The sequence below is a fragment of the Pygoscelis adeliae genome, unplaced genomic scaffold (genome assembly GCF_000699105.1).
Source record: "Pygoscelis adeliae isolate BGI_AS28 unplaced genomic scaffold, ASM69910v1 Scaffold179, whole genome shotgun sequence".
Lineage (NCBI taxonomy): Eukaryota > Metazoa > Chordata > Aves > Sphenisciformes > Spheniscidae > Pygoscelis > Pygoscelis adeliae.
This window is the reverse complement of record NW_008825612.1, coordinates 508644-523018: the sequence shown is the minus strand read 5'-3', so window position 1 is coordinate 523018 and position 14375 is coordinate 508644. Positions and strand designations below refer to the sequence as shown.

Here is a 14375-nt window from a genome sequence, read left to right as displayed (position 1 = left end):
GGGGAGCCTATTTCTATAGTGGCTTCCATGGGGGAGATTTGAGGTTGTTCCCAACCCTGCTTCTCTCATCCTCTTAAATATGTAACTTGACTGCCAAGTCATGGATGTGTACTTGGCAGCCTGCAATAGCAACTGGAAACACAACGTACACAATACGATTGTGGAAAAAAAAAAAAAAAAAAAAGAGATGGCTGTAGAGCCAGAGCTGAATTTTCAGGCTGATTTGAGATTCTTGCTTAGCTATCCATGGACTGATTGTGTTTGCACGGATAAACCTTTACAGAGTACCTACAGGAGAAAAGATGCAGTGTTTGGAAGGCTATGGAAATGGGGGGAAGTTAGGGACAGGTTGTTTTATGGAAATGTTCTTTCCCCATATTGTATTGTCCATGTGTTCTTCCATGTGGTCATGAACATCTCAGTGCTGCTTTCAGGAATATTTTCCCTGGTTAGAAAATATTGCAGAAATGAATGATGCCATCTTTAAGAGCTGAAAGGATAGGAAATGTTCCTTCTGTCTTACTAAACTGACCTGTCTAAAAGTCTTAGCTCAGGTATTTTCATCTCTTCAAAGTACATACTGGCCTAGTGCAGCTGTACTAGCAAAGTTTGTGGCTGGTTTTCACCTTATAGCTGACCTGATCTATTGGGCGGTGTGGTCCTCCCCGTCCCCTTATCTTTATCTGCATCTCCGCTGGCCCTTCTCTGACTCCACCATGAACGGATGTAAAATGCTTCTCATCTATTTTTGCCGGATTACTATTTCTGACAGTTTAGGGCTCCGCCTTGCTGTGGGGACAGAGAAGATGAAGAATCAACACAAAGATGAATCATAGGAAAACTCTGATGGGAGCAAGAATGCCTCTTCCATCAACAACTAGCTATTAGGCTGGCTTATCTGTAACGCAAAACCTCACCCTTCATGGGGACTCGACTTCTATTGCCAAAAAGTGCTATTGTCAATTTTGGGTGCGATCTAAACAGTACCAGTTATACACGACACTGTTCCACTGTGAATGACTAGTATGAGAGATTTTCTGCTTGCAAAAACAATGCTTCACAATATCCCAAAGATCAAAACGCTTCCCTCAAAATCATGCCCTTAAGCGACCTGCCTTAACGTACGGGAATTATTTCCAGGGGCAACTTGCAAATCTTGAGCTGATTGCTCGCGTAGGGAACTAGGTCAACGTCACAGGAGACTTGTGACCTGATAGATACACTTTTAAATCTTGTAAAGTCCCAAGCTAAAGTATGTTTAACATTCAGAGTGCTGCACAGGCATCAGTGCCCATAACAGAGGTACCGGGTGCAGCTGCCTTCGCTGCTGCCAGTCCCGGGCCAGCAACCAGGAAAACCTCTGCAGCTCCCGACCGCCAAAGAACACAGCAAGTCCAAATGAGCAGCTGCGGAGGTGGTATTGCATGGAAAACACTTAATTTCCCTATTTGGACTAAAACGTTACCCAGGGAAGCTGTTTAGCAGAGCTGGGAAGGAGCAGAGCACACAGACCATGAGTCCCAGTCCAGAGCGCAGGCTGGAGGGGTATTTGCGTGCTGGGATCTGCGGTTCCTAGGGGACGGCAGGCTGTCACCAGGATACTGCCGTAAACAGTGCCTGCCTTACCCCCTGCGCTCCTGGCGGTGTCCCAGGCAAGCACCATGCTATCTGTGAGTCTCCTCACCTTTCCCAGCTCCATCTTGTTGCTGCTGTTCATGTTTGCCTCTGCAGCAGATCCCGGGGGCCACGGGAGGCCCCATGGGGCGGGCAGGGCAGGGCAGGGACCTGTCCCACTGCCCCAGCCAGGGAGCAGGGTGGCCGGGGACAGTCGTTCAGCCATTCGTGTTAGTGAGAAGCAGCTGAGATGTATTTTGAAGACACAGGAGTGGTATTTTCTCCTTCCTGTGATGCGTTGGTAGGCCTTGCTCTGCCATACTACCACCTTTTATATTTTTCTATATTTTTCTATTTTTTTTTCATGGTTCATAATCCCTTGTGTGTAACGTAAAGGCATAGCATTTGCATGGCCTTTTTCTTCTGAGAGTTGTAAACCGGTATTAGAAAGCTGGAACCGAAGACTAGTACAGACAAGTTGAAATAACCACTTTTTGTCAAAGGATTACAGCCATGGTTTCCTAATGATGAATTAGGAAATTCCTAATTCATCTCTGTGGTCTAACCATCGCATGGGCTGCTGGCTGCTGACGTGAAATTATTCTGGTGTCCCGTATCCAGCGCTCTACTACCAAATTAGATTGAGCAAGAATTTGTGAGAGCCTTGTGGCTGGCTGGCTGAATGGTACCCGGCAAAAAGTCACAGAAAGCCTTGAAGTTTCACTCGGGTTAAATTTGTAGGCAGAAGGATTTCAGCAATAAGAGTCACTTTGCTTTAAAGGTGACCTGCAAATAATAGTTAAGGGTTTGCAAGTCTCTCTTGTTAATTAAGAAAGGACTAATAGATGTTATTTATTTCCAGGGGATTTTTTTTGTATGGATTTTTTTTAAATGTATAGATACCGTAAAATGCTGTTACTAGTAGTTTTGTCCAGTGTCCACTGAAGGGTCTATCTGGTGTTTATTTAAAGTTCTCAGAATATCAGGAAAGTGCCTAACATATTCCATTCTTAAACAAAGGTTCCCTTTCTCCTGATACTTAGTCTCTGCAATTACGTAAATATTCTAGAAAAAAACAAATAAAAGCAATGTGTTGTTTAATGCATGGCTCCATTTGATTTCTCAGTCTTTATTGATTCACTGGCAATCAAAGAACTAATGTTCCTTAGCAAAATTTCAATTATTTATTCATAATCTGAAAAACAAAAAAGGACAGTACATGTTTTTCTTTCTTATGCTGGCAACCTCTAATCTCAGGGAACTTCTGTTCAAATAACTCACACACAAACAACATCTGGATGAAAAGCAGACTGAAGAAAGAAAGTGGCCCATATGCCCAGTGCTTGCATTATAAATACGTTGTTGGGCTGCGAACTTGAGCATAGATTTATGACGTACTCTATCTGCTGTTTTCTTGCAGACGATAAAACTAACTCCAGGCGTGTGGTACTGGAAAGATGATACTAACACGCTTGAATTTGCAAGGTAAATGAATAATGTTTAGTTTCAAATTATGCAGGTTTAGATCTTGATACAGCAGTTCCAAGTAAGATAAAGTCAGAGTCTAACATTCTTTTGCCTGACCATCAGCTTTTTTTTTTTAATTACTTTTTATTTTTGATTGAGACTGGAGCTCCTTAACTGTTGCTCTGTGGCATTTATCCCATCACGTTAATGGAGAAAATCAGAAATATGCATGTACTCCACACTGCTCTCAAGCTGAACCCACTACAGAGGGATGGCTAAAAGTGTGTGGCGAGTCCTGCCACGTGTCAGCAATGTGCACCATGCGCTGGAGCAGCAGTGCTGGACGCGAGGGCCAAATGCCACCCCAGGTGGAGGTCCACAGACTGATGTTCCCTGTTGCCGGTGCTACATATGAGGTGAGCACTGGTGAGCACTGGAGGACTGCAGACCTTTAGGGAAACCACAGCTCTGCAGGGGACAAAGTGCACGTAACTGTGCTTTGAATTTCTGTGGCAGTTGTGGATTAAGACTTTATCATTTAAACTATTGGGGCAAAAAACCCCAACGCCCAAACTGTATCCCCCCTGCTCTCTCCTCAAGTGCAGGGCAGGGAGCGTGGTGGAGCGTGGTGGCGGTGGGTCAGTCACACGCTCTCTGCTGCTGCCTCCCTGCCCTGCCGGGCATTTTCCAAGCCTTTGTCACAGTGGAGTCAAGCTGCTCACCTCTCCCTTGGCCACACGGCTACTGCAGGCGCCTTTCATGGTCTATGTCTCAGCAGCTCCGGCCAACTTCTCTGCTGGGTTTGGGAACGCTGCTGACTCTGCCTGGTAGCTCTCCAGGGAGAGGAGTGAGCTCCCCAGTGACCTCTGCCTGTCTCTGCCTTCAGTGATCCCAAGGAAAAGCTCTGGAACTGAGCAGTTTACATTTAAAATCTTCCTAAAGCCACCTGAGACACTGATTGCACATGGCGCAGTGCGTATGGTGGCAGGAGACAGAGCAGGAAGACCCGGGGAAGACCCTTTACTCTTTGCTTCTGTGTTCTTGAAAGCAATGTCTCACAGGGACCTCACCACAACCCAGATGTTTTCTTAGTGTCAGTCAGAGGCCAAAACAGATATGCCTTTGTATCATGGGATGTTGACCTCTTTGCACTGCTGGTAGTAATTTAAATTCATGCTACTGCATGCTCATACTCTATATTTCAGCTCCAATCCAGCAGCTGAGGAAAACCTTAAGGAAGGAAAAAATCTTCACTTTCAGGAAATGCGTGTCAAGACGTTAAAGAGGTATTTCAATTCAACTAGCCTAGCTCAAAAAGAAGCAAGATCATTTGGGTGGGACTATCTTCATCCATTGTCAGAGGATCATGACTGAACAAAACACGTGAGACAGGAAGCCAGCTGTCATTTCAACAGGGTGGATGAGTGGTCTGAACATAAAAACAGAGCCAGACATGCCTGGTGTTGAACGCTAGCTCAGGCACTAGCATGGTATGACTTTGGTAAAGTCATTCAGCATCTTTGTTGCTGTTTCCAGATCGTTCAGAATGAGGTAATAATTCTCATCTACCCTAGAGAGTATTGTGAGGTAATTAATTCATCTGTGTAAGGCACTTCAAAGATTAAAGTATTATTATTAATAATTTCATAAATTCACAACATGGTATAGCTGACTTTCATCCATTACTTAAAACCTCTTTGATCTAAATAATATAGTCACAATTTATTATATTAGCAACTAAAAGAACAACTTCAGACGCAACCTTAGAGGTGAAATGTCCTATTTCTCTCAACAACCCCAGCCTGTTTTGTGGTTATAATAGTTGAAAGTTAGTTCAGGATACCTGCCAAACACATTTCACTGCCTGTCCCTTTGAAACTGAGTGCAATGAAGAGAGTAGATAATCTTAATGTTCTCAGACTGGGATTAACACAGTGTCCTTAAATGTTACGTATTGGTCAACCACTAGCATCTTCCAAGATGATTGCAGTGCAACGCTCCCTGAAAGAAGGCTGGCTGACACAGAAGGAAAATTGCATAGGCTGTCAAAGTGGGTACAACATGAATATGTGACGTTGGATGATGTCAAATGTGAGTAATTGCTGGTACTTCGTATCAGCAAGGCATCGCCCATACAAGTTCAAAAGCTACGTCTACTAACACCACCAATTTTTTTGAGGAAATACTGTTTTTCTCCTCTGTATGTTTTCAGATGCTGCTTTGCTTTTGAAAGAAGCAAATGAGTCACATCACATGCTATCATTTGCAGCAGTTATGAGGTATGGCATTTCGAGTTTGTTTCAAGAATTATGTGTGTGTAGCTGGTAGTGGAGGGACCAGGGTGTATGAGAAGTAGACTATGACATATCAGAGGTTTAAAATCTCTCATCTGTGAGGTTCAGTGGGAAACAATACCGAATGCATGTTGTCCTCGACATGTGCAGAGTAATAATCCTATCACCTGTTGGAAAGCCTTCCACTCTGTTACCTAAAGGAAGACAAGAACTTGGGCCTAAATATCCAAAGGTTGTTATCCATTTTACTCTAAGTTAAATTCCATGTTAGCCAGCGCATCCCCAACACTGCGTGCACCAGGAGCGCTAACGTGACTGGGAATCTGGGCTGCCTTCCTCTGCTGCTGCTGTTCCCCTCAGAGCTACAGGGCTCATTATTTGCTGCTGTCACTTATCAGCATTACTTCTCTATAGGCTAAAAGTGAGGAGGCAGCAGGCGGAGCATTATATCTCAGAGGCATATCCATGAGATTACCAGGGCCATACAGTGGCTGCACTGCCTTTGACTTAGGAATGTATCTGTAGGCCTTGTTGAACCTTAGCCATACTGTCCTTTCAGAAGGGGAGGGGTGTCCGAGTTGTTCCCCTTTTCCTTTGAATGTGAATGGCACTCCAAGCATGTTCAGTGCAGAAAACATGCTTCTTGAAGTATGTCTGGTAATATCCAATTCAATCCACCCTTCAGCGTGTTTACTGGACCCTGTTAGTAATTCCCTAAAAGCCTTCAAAGTCTTAGTGTGGGGTGGAGTGCTTGCTATGAATAGGTCTCAACCCTATAGCTAGTATTTGGTATAATGCAGGCCCTTGAGCAGAGACTTTGTTCTTTTTCATAATGGTCTGGAGGTGTCTATACCTACAAATCTGCAGACTTCACAGTGGCCTTTCTACCTTCCATTTAGGAATGAGAAACTAGATGAGTTCCTCATGGCCCTGCTCTTCTACCTATCTTTTTACCTGGAAAAAATTGCCCTGGAAAAGAAATACAGATCCTTGATTTTGTGAGTATGAGACTTTAGGGGTGTAAGTACACAGAGCTTGCCCCAGCAAATCTGGAATCACAGGGCAGTCTTTTGGGTCAGAATCAATGGGATTCTGCGTATGAGCAAGGACTGCTTGCTATACTGGCCCAGTTTATATATGGAATACTAAGGAGAAGAACCCCTTGGTCTCACTGTTTATGTCTCCTGTCCCCTTGTCCTCTGTGCTCTCCAGGACATAGGCTCCTCTGACTATGTAGAGAGACAGATTTTCTGGGAGGGTTTGAACCCCGTTTTGCCCCAGCCTTGCCCTGAGCGGTGTGCACTGCTGTTCACGTGGCATGGCATCACTGTAGTCTCCCTTTCAAGATGGTGGCTGGATCCAGTCCTGCTGCAATGGGATCGCCAAATAATTTGGCTCTTCAAGGTAATGCTGCAATCTGAATAAATCATTACTACTACCACCACCGTTAAACCTATGTGGGTGCCCTGAATCGAATTACTATCCCTTAATGCCATTTCCCAGCAATAACATTAGCATCCAGTCTTTTCTGCTTGCAATACAGAGCACCAAATAGTCGCAACTGAATCTGCTGGGTGTTAATTTGTGCTGTGGGTCACATTGCTTTAAGACTTCATTCCTAAATACTTTGCAAAGCAGGTTCAGATGACTCTTAGGTGCTAGAAACATGTTACAACATGAGGAATATATGCTAGGAAAGCAGTTCCCAAGTAAGGGTGTGTGACCACACTTGCAACCTTGCAGAGTGAAGTGGGGATGCCAGGGGAATAGTTTAGGAGCTGCTGTGTTAGAAGGTTATACACCTTGAGAGAAAGCATTACAGAGTTACAAACTATGACTGTAATAAACTTCAATGATTTTCTGGAGTCTGTAATAGTCTCTGAGAATTGATTGACCATCTTCTTAAAACACCCAATGATTACTTACTTCACAATTCATGAAGCCTTGATATAAAGAGGGGCTGATTTATCTGGATTGAAGAAAAGACCGTTGGAGGATTGCTGGCCTTAAGGAATTGATTTGTTCTACATCCAAGGTGTTTCTTTCATTGTGCAAGGAATAATTCATAAATAAAGAAAACCATCAGCGTAGTTTCATACACAAAGGTCATAGGTTCAGTTGAAGTGCTCTGGGCTGCAGTTTACAAAATGACCCCCTCACTTTTCGCTGGTAAAGGACAAGGAGGCCACTCCGTGGGCCATGACATCTCAGAATGGCTCATATCATCTACTGGTGTGGCAAATACAGATACAGAGTCAAACAAAGAGGAGTGTGGACCTATTGCAATACAGGGTTATGTTTCCTGGATCAAGAGGGCTCTGGGTAGTAGGTATCAGCTATAAGCACTGGATAAACCCTGCCAGGAGAGACTTTTCAGTGTGTTCTGGCATGCAGTGCTCTCAAAGCGACCCCTGCCTTTTGGTGGAAAACATACTGACACTCCGCTTCCCAAAGGGATATTCTACAATACTGTTTTATTTAGATTCGTTACCTCCCCTGAAGGGAAGTGACTTGCTCGTCAGGATTACCTGCATGCAGCGTAACATCAGAGAAGCTTAAAGGGACACCATGCAGAAGCAGGAAGTCAGGGTATTGATCTTCTGAAGTATAAATACAGGGAAGGAAAGTGAAATGACAAAAGGCAATTTTAGGTCCTATTTAACGTTGAAGTTCATCCTTAATTGTTCTAGCATCTTAGCTGACTTGGAGGAGCAGGGAGATACTAATCACGGTGTGAAGAGCTTTCTGACATTGCATCTTCTTTCCCCGTTCAAGACCTCCTATTTCCTCTGTTACCCACCTGGTATAATCCCAAACTTGGTATGTGCTATATTTCAAATCAAATGTAGCAAGAACTGTCTTTTCCCTCCTGTGGAGTAAAGTTCTGGAATGGACTTCCACTAGGAAGTAGTGGGGGTAAGCAAGACAACTACTTTTTTTCTGAAGGTGGAGCTCCGTGAGCTTGAAAAGGAGATTTTATAACTATAGAATCATAATGACATAAAATTACACTTGTGATAACAATCCTTGGGTTTGTGATATGCTGATGCATTTGAGAGAATGTGAAAGAAGATTGCATAGCCATCTGTTTTCCTATATCTATCCCACATAAATCCCATGCTCAGGGCTGTTGCTAGTGGCCTGCCTAGGAAGAAAACTCCCTCCCCCTTCCTCCAAGACGTAATTTAGTTTCAGAGGCTTTTTTGCTTTCCTATGTAGCGCTGGCTCTGTGCCACAAGTAGAGACAGACTGGAGGCAAGACATGCTAGTACCATTTCATGTGTCTCGTTAGTGACACCTATTAATTTGCTCCCAGTTGATCTGACAGACAGATTATTTGGTGACTGGGCTTGGTGACCCGCCTAGTCCTTTATCAGCCTGATGTTCCTATATGACAGACACATCCAACGGCTGTGCAGTCCTTGAGCTGCTCTTCTTGTAGACCCTGTGTGATAACCTAGGAACACAGGAAACAATGCTCGTTATTCCTGCTCCTAGCTGGTGTGTTTTGGGGTTCCTGCCATTTGGGCTGCCTGTGAGAGATGCCTAACTAATCTGCTGGGACTTCTGTTGTCCACAGGGAGCCAGGCCTGATGGTCTGAATATCTCCTCAACTGTCTTGAACCTAGACCGTGTAGAAGTATCAGTGTCCACAGTGCCTCAAGAGAACGTCTAAGACCGTCCTGGCTTCAGAAGTCATTGCTTCTGTGCATTAAACTATCTTTGGAAAAGAAAGTATTGGAAGGGGTTCCTATCAGAGAACGTCAGGATGAATATGGGCATCTTTGCCTTCTTGTGACTTTGTCTTTTGTTGATGCTATGCTGATTCGTTGTAAATCCAAGCCTGAGGATTTCCTGGCTTCTTCTAGGTTCAGGAAGATCTTGTAACTAACTTCAAAAACAACCAACCAGTTTTCCAAAGCAGCGGGCATGAGGCATTCCCCCACCGGAGACAGCTTGGGAGTATTCACCTCTGAAATATGTGACTCTAAGAACAAAAACTCAGTAGTGGTGGTTGAGACATGAATGGAACAAGGGCTATTATTTCTGTCCTGCATTTTCTTTCCCCTTTAGTTTCTGTCTGTTTCTGCTTCCAACCCTTTCATGTCTTTTGAGGAAAATCTGCTGAATTTTATTAGCAATTATCCTTGAGAAGCCCAGAGTAATTGTCCTAATTTATTAAAGGTGGGTTGTGTAGGAAGCTTTAGAGCTGGAGGCCATCAGGGGTAGGACAGATAAAACCAACTCTCCTGAGTGTGAAAGGAGGCTGGTAACTTCTAGGCCAGCAGCACTCCCAGGCACCGGCAGACAGTTGGGTGGATTACAGGGGAAGCAGAGGAAATAGAAAGCTCTTTGGTTTGGCATTTCCTTAGTGTTTGATCTGAATTGGTTTAAAATACAGGCTTGCCGTGTCAGCCGTTCCTGTTTAGAGGCAGTCCCAAAGCACTTCATGTGTCTTTTTGAAGAGGAGTAAGTGCTGTCTCTGAATGAGCCAGTCCCACCGCTCCAGGCTGCCCGGTGACAGAGCCTGCGCCCGGAGATATCTAAATGCCCCTCCAGGGCTTTTATGCAGGCTGCAAAAAGGGTTCATAAGCTATGCAGGATCAAAGACGGCAACCTGACGGGGCTGTGGGCATGCAGCTTATAAGTTGCGTGGGGCAAGAGAGACTGTCTGGGCCCAAGCCCCAGGCCTTGTGGCCCCACCGGCGTTGCCAAGCTGCGCTGGAAGCGTCTGAGCCCAGCCTTGCTGCAGAGGTGTCCCCTGACGGTGGTGTCACGCAGAGCGTTGGTTTATGTGCCTGAAAATCATGCTTACTTCTCAGGAGCAGTCACTCTTTCTAGCATCCCTTCTGTCCAGAGCACCTTCCCTGAAAACTTTTTTCCCTTTTTGTTTTAAACAGGACTATGGTATTTTTAGAGAAGAAAGAAATGGATGATGTGTTGGCGAAGTTAGCGGTGGCCAGGATTCACCTTGCCAAGGTGTACTGTAACCTCATCCTTGGACGAGGCATGGCACAGCAGCACCACATGCCTAGTGGAAAGTAAGCCAATCCCTTCTGGGGACTCTCGCTACGTCAAGGGCCACAGCAGCCCAGAGCCAAGCCCTCTGTTGAGTGACACAAGTGAATGCCCAGGGTAATAAATGTCTTCTGAGTCAAGGAGTCGCAGAGGGCTAAGGGACCATGAGACACAGAAGTGTCCTGATCTCCCTGCAGCTCTATCTCATCTCATAACCGACTCCAAAAGTATTTCTGGTGAGTTGTTGCCAACTGATTTGGCCACAATGAGTTGCAGCAGAGCTCTGGATACCAGACTGGAAAGCTCTAGCCCTGGTATGCAGAAGCCTTGCTAGATATACAGAGCAGGAAACTTTAATGGGTTCAACATGAAAGTCAGCAGGGCAAAAATCAGTGCCAGCCCTGGATCTTACTCCTGCCACTTTCACTTAACTAAATCTTGAAAGCAAATGGTTATGTACCTGCTGGTTGCCACTGATCCCTGCATAAATTTCCTCTTATGCCAAGTCTGAGATAGCATAAGACCAGTCTAGCAAGTGAAGGAGACCGTGTTCCTGAAGGGCAGCAAGTGAAGGGAGTAGAGACGAGAAGAGGTTGTGCGTGGGCATTGGAAGTGTTGGACTCCTACCTCTGAGGGGGGAAGATGGTGCATGGCGTTTTCAGAGTGGTGGAGACCAACTGCTCTTTAGATGAGGTGGTCCCAGCGATGAACTGAAAGGGGAGAGAAACCCATCGTGGGAATTAAAAAAGAAACTGAATAAGGTAGGAGAGGGTGTGAGGGTGTTTGAAAAGGGAGAGAAACCAAGGGAATTATGAGGACAAGAAAAGGGGAGATTTAACAGATGAAGGTGGTGTGGTTTAACCCTGGCCAGCACCTAAGCACCTCAAAAAATGGTTAGTGGAAGGAGAACATAATGACAGATCACACACCATGTTACTGTCAGGGACTCTTTCCTCAGCCATGTATGTTCCTACACAATGTTTCCTTTCCCTGGCAGTAGAAAGGAGCTGGCAGTCCCCACCTAGCACCCCAGTCCCATGGGATCTTCTCAGAGCAGTTTCTGGCAAATTTTTTCAGTCAGTTGGTGTGAAACTGCTGCCAGTCCCCCAGAGGAGTCACAAACATTCACCTGCCTTCCTGCAACACAGGTCTGGGCAACCTTCCCCAACCCCTCCTGGCTGGGGTGGGGGAACCTGGGTTTCCTTCTAATCAAGAAGGTAACCTGTGAAATGATGGAGTCAAAGGGGAACTGAAATTGCTGTCCCAACAGGGCTTTCATTTTAGTGTGCCCCATCCCACAAGGTGCTGGACCCTGAGAGTTAAGAATGTGTTCCCTCTGCATCCTGGCACATCGGCACTTCACCAGGTACTCCTGGGAGCAGCCTTCTGTGCCAAATCCCTGCTTCCAGACTCCTGCTGAGCAGAGGCATCCTCTTAACCTTCTTGCTGGTTGGACAGGGAGGGTCATGACAGCATTTCATTATTTCTGTTGGGTGGCCTTAATGTCTGCACTTAGACTCAATTGGAGGAACTTATCGCAGAAAGTGACTTGAATCCCAGAACTGGATGCAGCTGGATAAAACAGCCTGTGGTATACCCAGCTAGTTAGCTCTGCCGCCTCTTCACTCACTCGTATTGTCTGGTGGATGGGAATATGCAGGATTGAGGCAAGAAAGAGGTCTAGTGGGAAGAAACCAGCAGCAGGGGAGTGAGAGCAGAGAGCTGAAACAAGAAACTGTGTTCTTTAGTATTTCCATCGCAGTGGGGGTTAGAAGCTGGCAGTGGGTTGGGATGTCGGTGTCCGGGCCATAAGAATACAAAGGCTAGAAAAGAGCTGTGTCTTAAAGCCTTCATGATGTAAGGTGCTGTTTGAAGAGAGACCTCACAGAGTTAGTCATAGCAGGGTGGCGGTAGCTCACTACAGCTGACTTCAGAGTTAGGCTAATGCTGAGCATGTTGTAATATATGGCACTTCCCATACCATACTGCAATTATATAAATATAATCTCTTCCAGGCTGACTCAGTTTAGCCTTAAATGTTATCTGGATCCTCCCAGACCATTATATGAACTGCCAAAACCAAGAGCTAAGGGACAGAACTGATTAACACTCGTAATTATAAAAGATGGTTAGGAATTTTTTGAGCATACATGTTTTTGGATGGGAAAGGTCCTTCATCAAAATGGAAACTGTGGTGAGGGTTACTTTTGATGATTTTTTTTTACCCTGAAAAATTTTCAGATTGAAAAGCTGAGAAACTATTGATAATGTACCACCCCCAGTTTTACTATATTTTCTTATAACCCACCTATGGGTTCATGATGGTGTTGAAGCTTTTGCTTTTCACTCTAATTCACCATAGCAACATTTTAATGAAATCTTATAGTATGTTGGTAAACTGCTTTCCCTTCCAGGTCTGCCAAATGTCTATGTGTTCATATGAAATTATTGATTCTTCATGTAAAGGTTTTCTCTGAAATTTTAAAAAGGGAGACTTAGGTGGAGAACATCTTCATCTTAACAATTTACATGATTTGTAAAATGCAGCATTAAAACCCTATCTTGATACTATCCCAGACTGGAATTTGAGAGAGTTCCTCCAGACCTGTTATTTGTGTATGTTAGCATTAGTCCTTTTGTGCCTCCAACGCCGAGGAAGGAATAGGTGTGTCTGGCTTTCTCCTTTTAAGTTGGTGGGGGTTGTGCAACCTTTTTGTGGTGCCAGTTTCCTTATGGGCATTTGTCATAATGGGAAGAATACAGAGTGTTCCCAAAGCTGCATGCATCAATGGCGCAAACACAGGCGAGCCAGCCCTTACTGATCCTTGAAGCTGGCTTGATCCATGGGCAATTAGAGTCACGGCTGCGGTGGAGGAAGCTGCTAAATGGCACAGGAAACATTTCTTCCCCATGTGCCCCTGTGCACAACAGTAGTTCTTGTAGATGTCTGAAGCCACTACCATCTTGCATTCAATCCCCACGCTTATGCGCACTGTCTGCCCTTGGCTGTGCTGTCCTCCTTTTTTATGCATGAACTCATCCCGTCCCCCTCACAGCTCTGAGAAATCAATATTATTAGATTACTAGAAGGCACGATGCTTTTTGCTCACTCTTTCACGTTTCTTACAAGTCCCGTCCTGAGGCTTGTTGCAAGTTTGATGTTTTCCTGACCCTTTCTGTATTTTCCTAGGTAATTAGCAACTGTGCCCTAGACATGGGAGGTGCCTCCTAGTTCAACACTTATTTTAGGAAACTTTACTTCAAGCAGGTCTCTTAGCTTAATACCTCACCTGAGGGAAGAAAACACTGGAAGAAAGAAGGGTGGAGACCCCTGGCCTTATTTGACTCTAATTATTAGCGTTATTTTCTGTTGCTGGCCTCCACGTAGTTTTCTCTGCTAAACTAGGAACTAGTTCTGAGACACTGCACAATCTGTATAATGTTAAAAGGTGAAGCTGGGTTTCACATTTAGGTTTAAGAAGCTGGGGTCACTTTAGGTTTCTCCACTCTGGTATTCTGAAGACAAAATACTGTGCTTTACCAGAATTCATAAGGAATCAAAAGCATCAGAGTTCTTCTGGGAATTCTGCTTTGGCAAACAGCCATGCCACGCTTGCAGAGTCAACTTCTTTTCCCTTGCACAATATGTGAAGTGTCAGCATGGTTGGTGGGAGCCAGGTAGGGACATACATGGTCTTCTTTATCAAAAAATCAATAAATAAAAATCAGAAGATTTGCCGACCAGACACACTCTCCAGAGAGGTGTGCTGCTTACCGGGGGCTCGCATCAGGGGTGTCACTGAGGGGCTACCAAACTTTGTACAGTCCACTGACTATTATCTGCTGCTGCTGTTTCACGTGGGCACCAGTGACACAGCCAGGAGCAGTCTGAGGACTATCAAGAAGGACCACAGAGCCCTGGGAGCAGCAGTAAGGGACTCAGGAGCGCAGGTAGTTTTTTCATCAATCCTGCCAGTCAAA

The 14375-nt window shown here is 45.0% G+C and overlaps 1 protein-coding gene across 1 annotated transcript in view; it reads left to right on the top strand.

Moving 5' to 3' along the window:
- Nucleotides 1-3016: 3016 nt before the first annotated feature.
- PPP1R36 (protein phosphatase 1, regulatory subunit 36) overlaps nt 3017-14375 on the top strand; it is a gene marked incomplete at its 5' end in the record, with an annotated part of 19927 nt that continues 8568 nt past the window's right edge. The window contains 6 exons of the mRNA XM_009332743.1: nt 3017-3099; nt 4287-4367; nt 5051-5172; nt 5294-5360; nt 6275-6373; nt 10277-10417. Of these exons, the coding sequence (XP_009331018.1) occupies nt 3017-3099; nt 4287-4367; nt 5051-5172; nt 5294-5360; nt 6275-6373; nt 10277-10417 (593 nt within the window). The remainder of the gene's footprint in view (nt 3100-4286; nt 4368-5050; nt 5173-5293; nt 5361-6274; nt 6374-10276; nt 10418-14375) is intronic.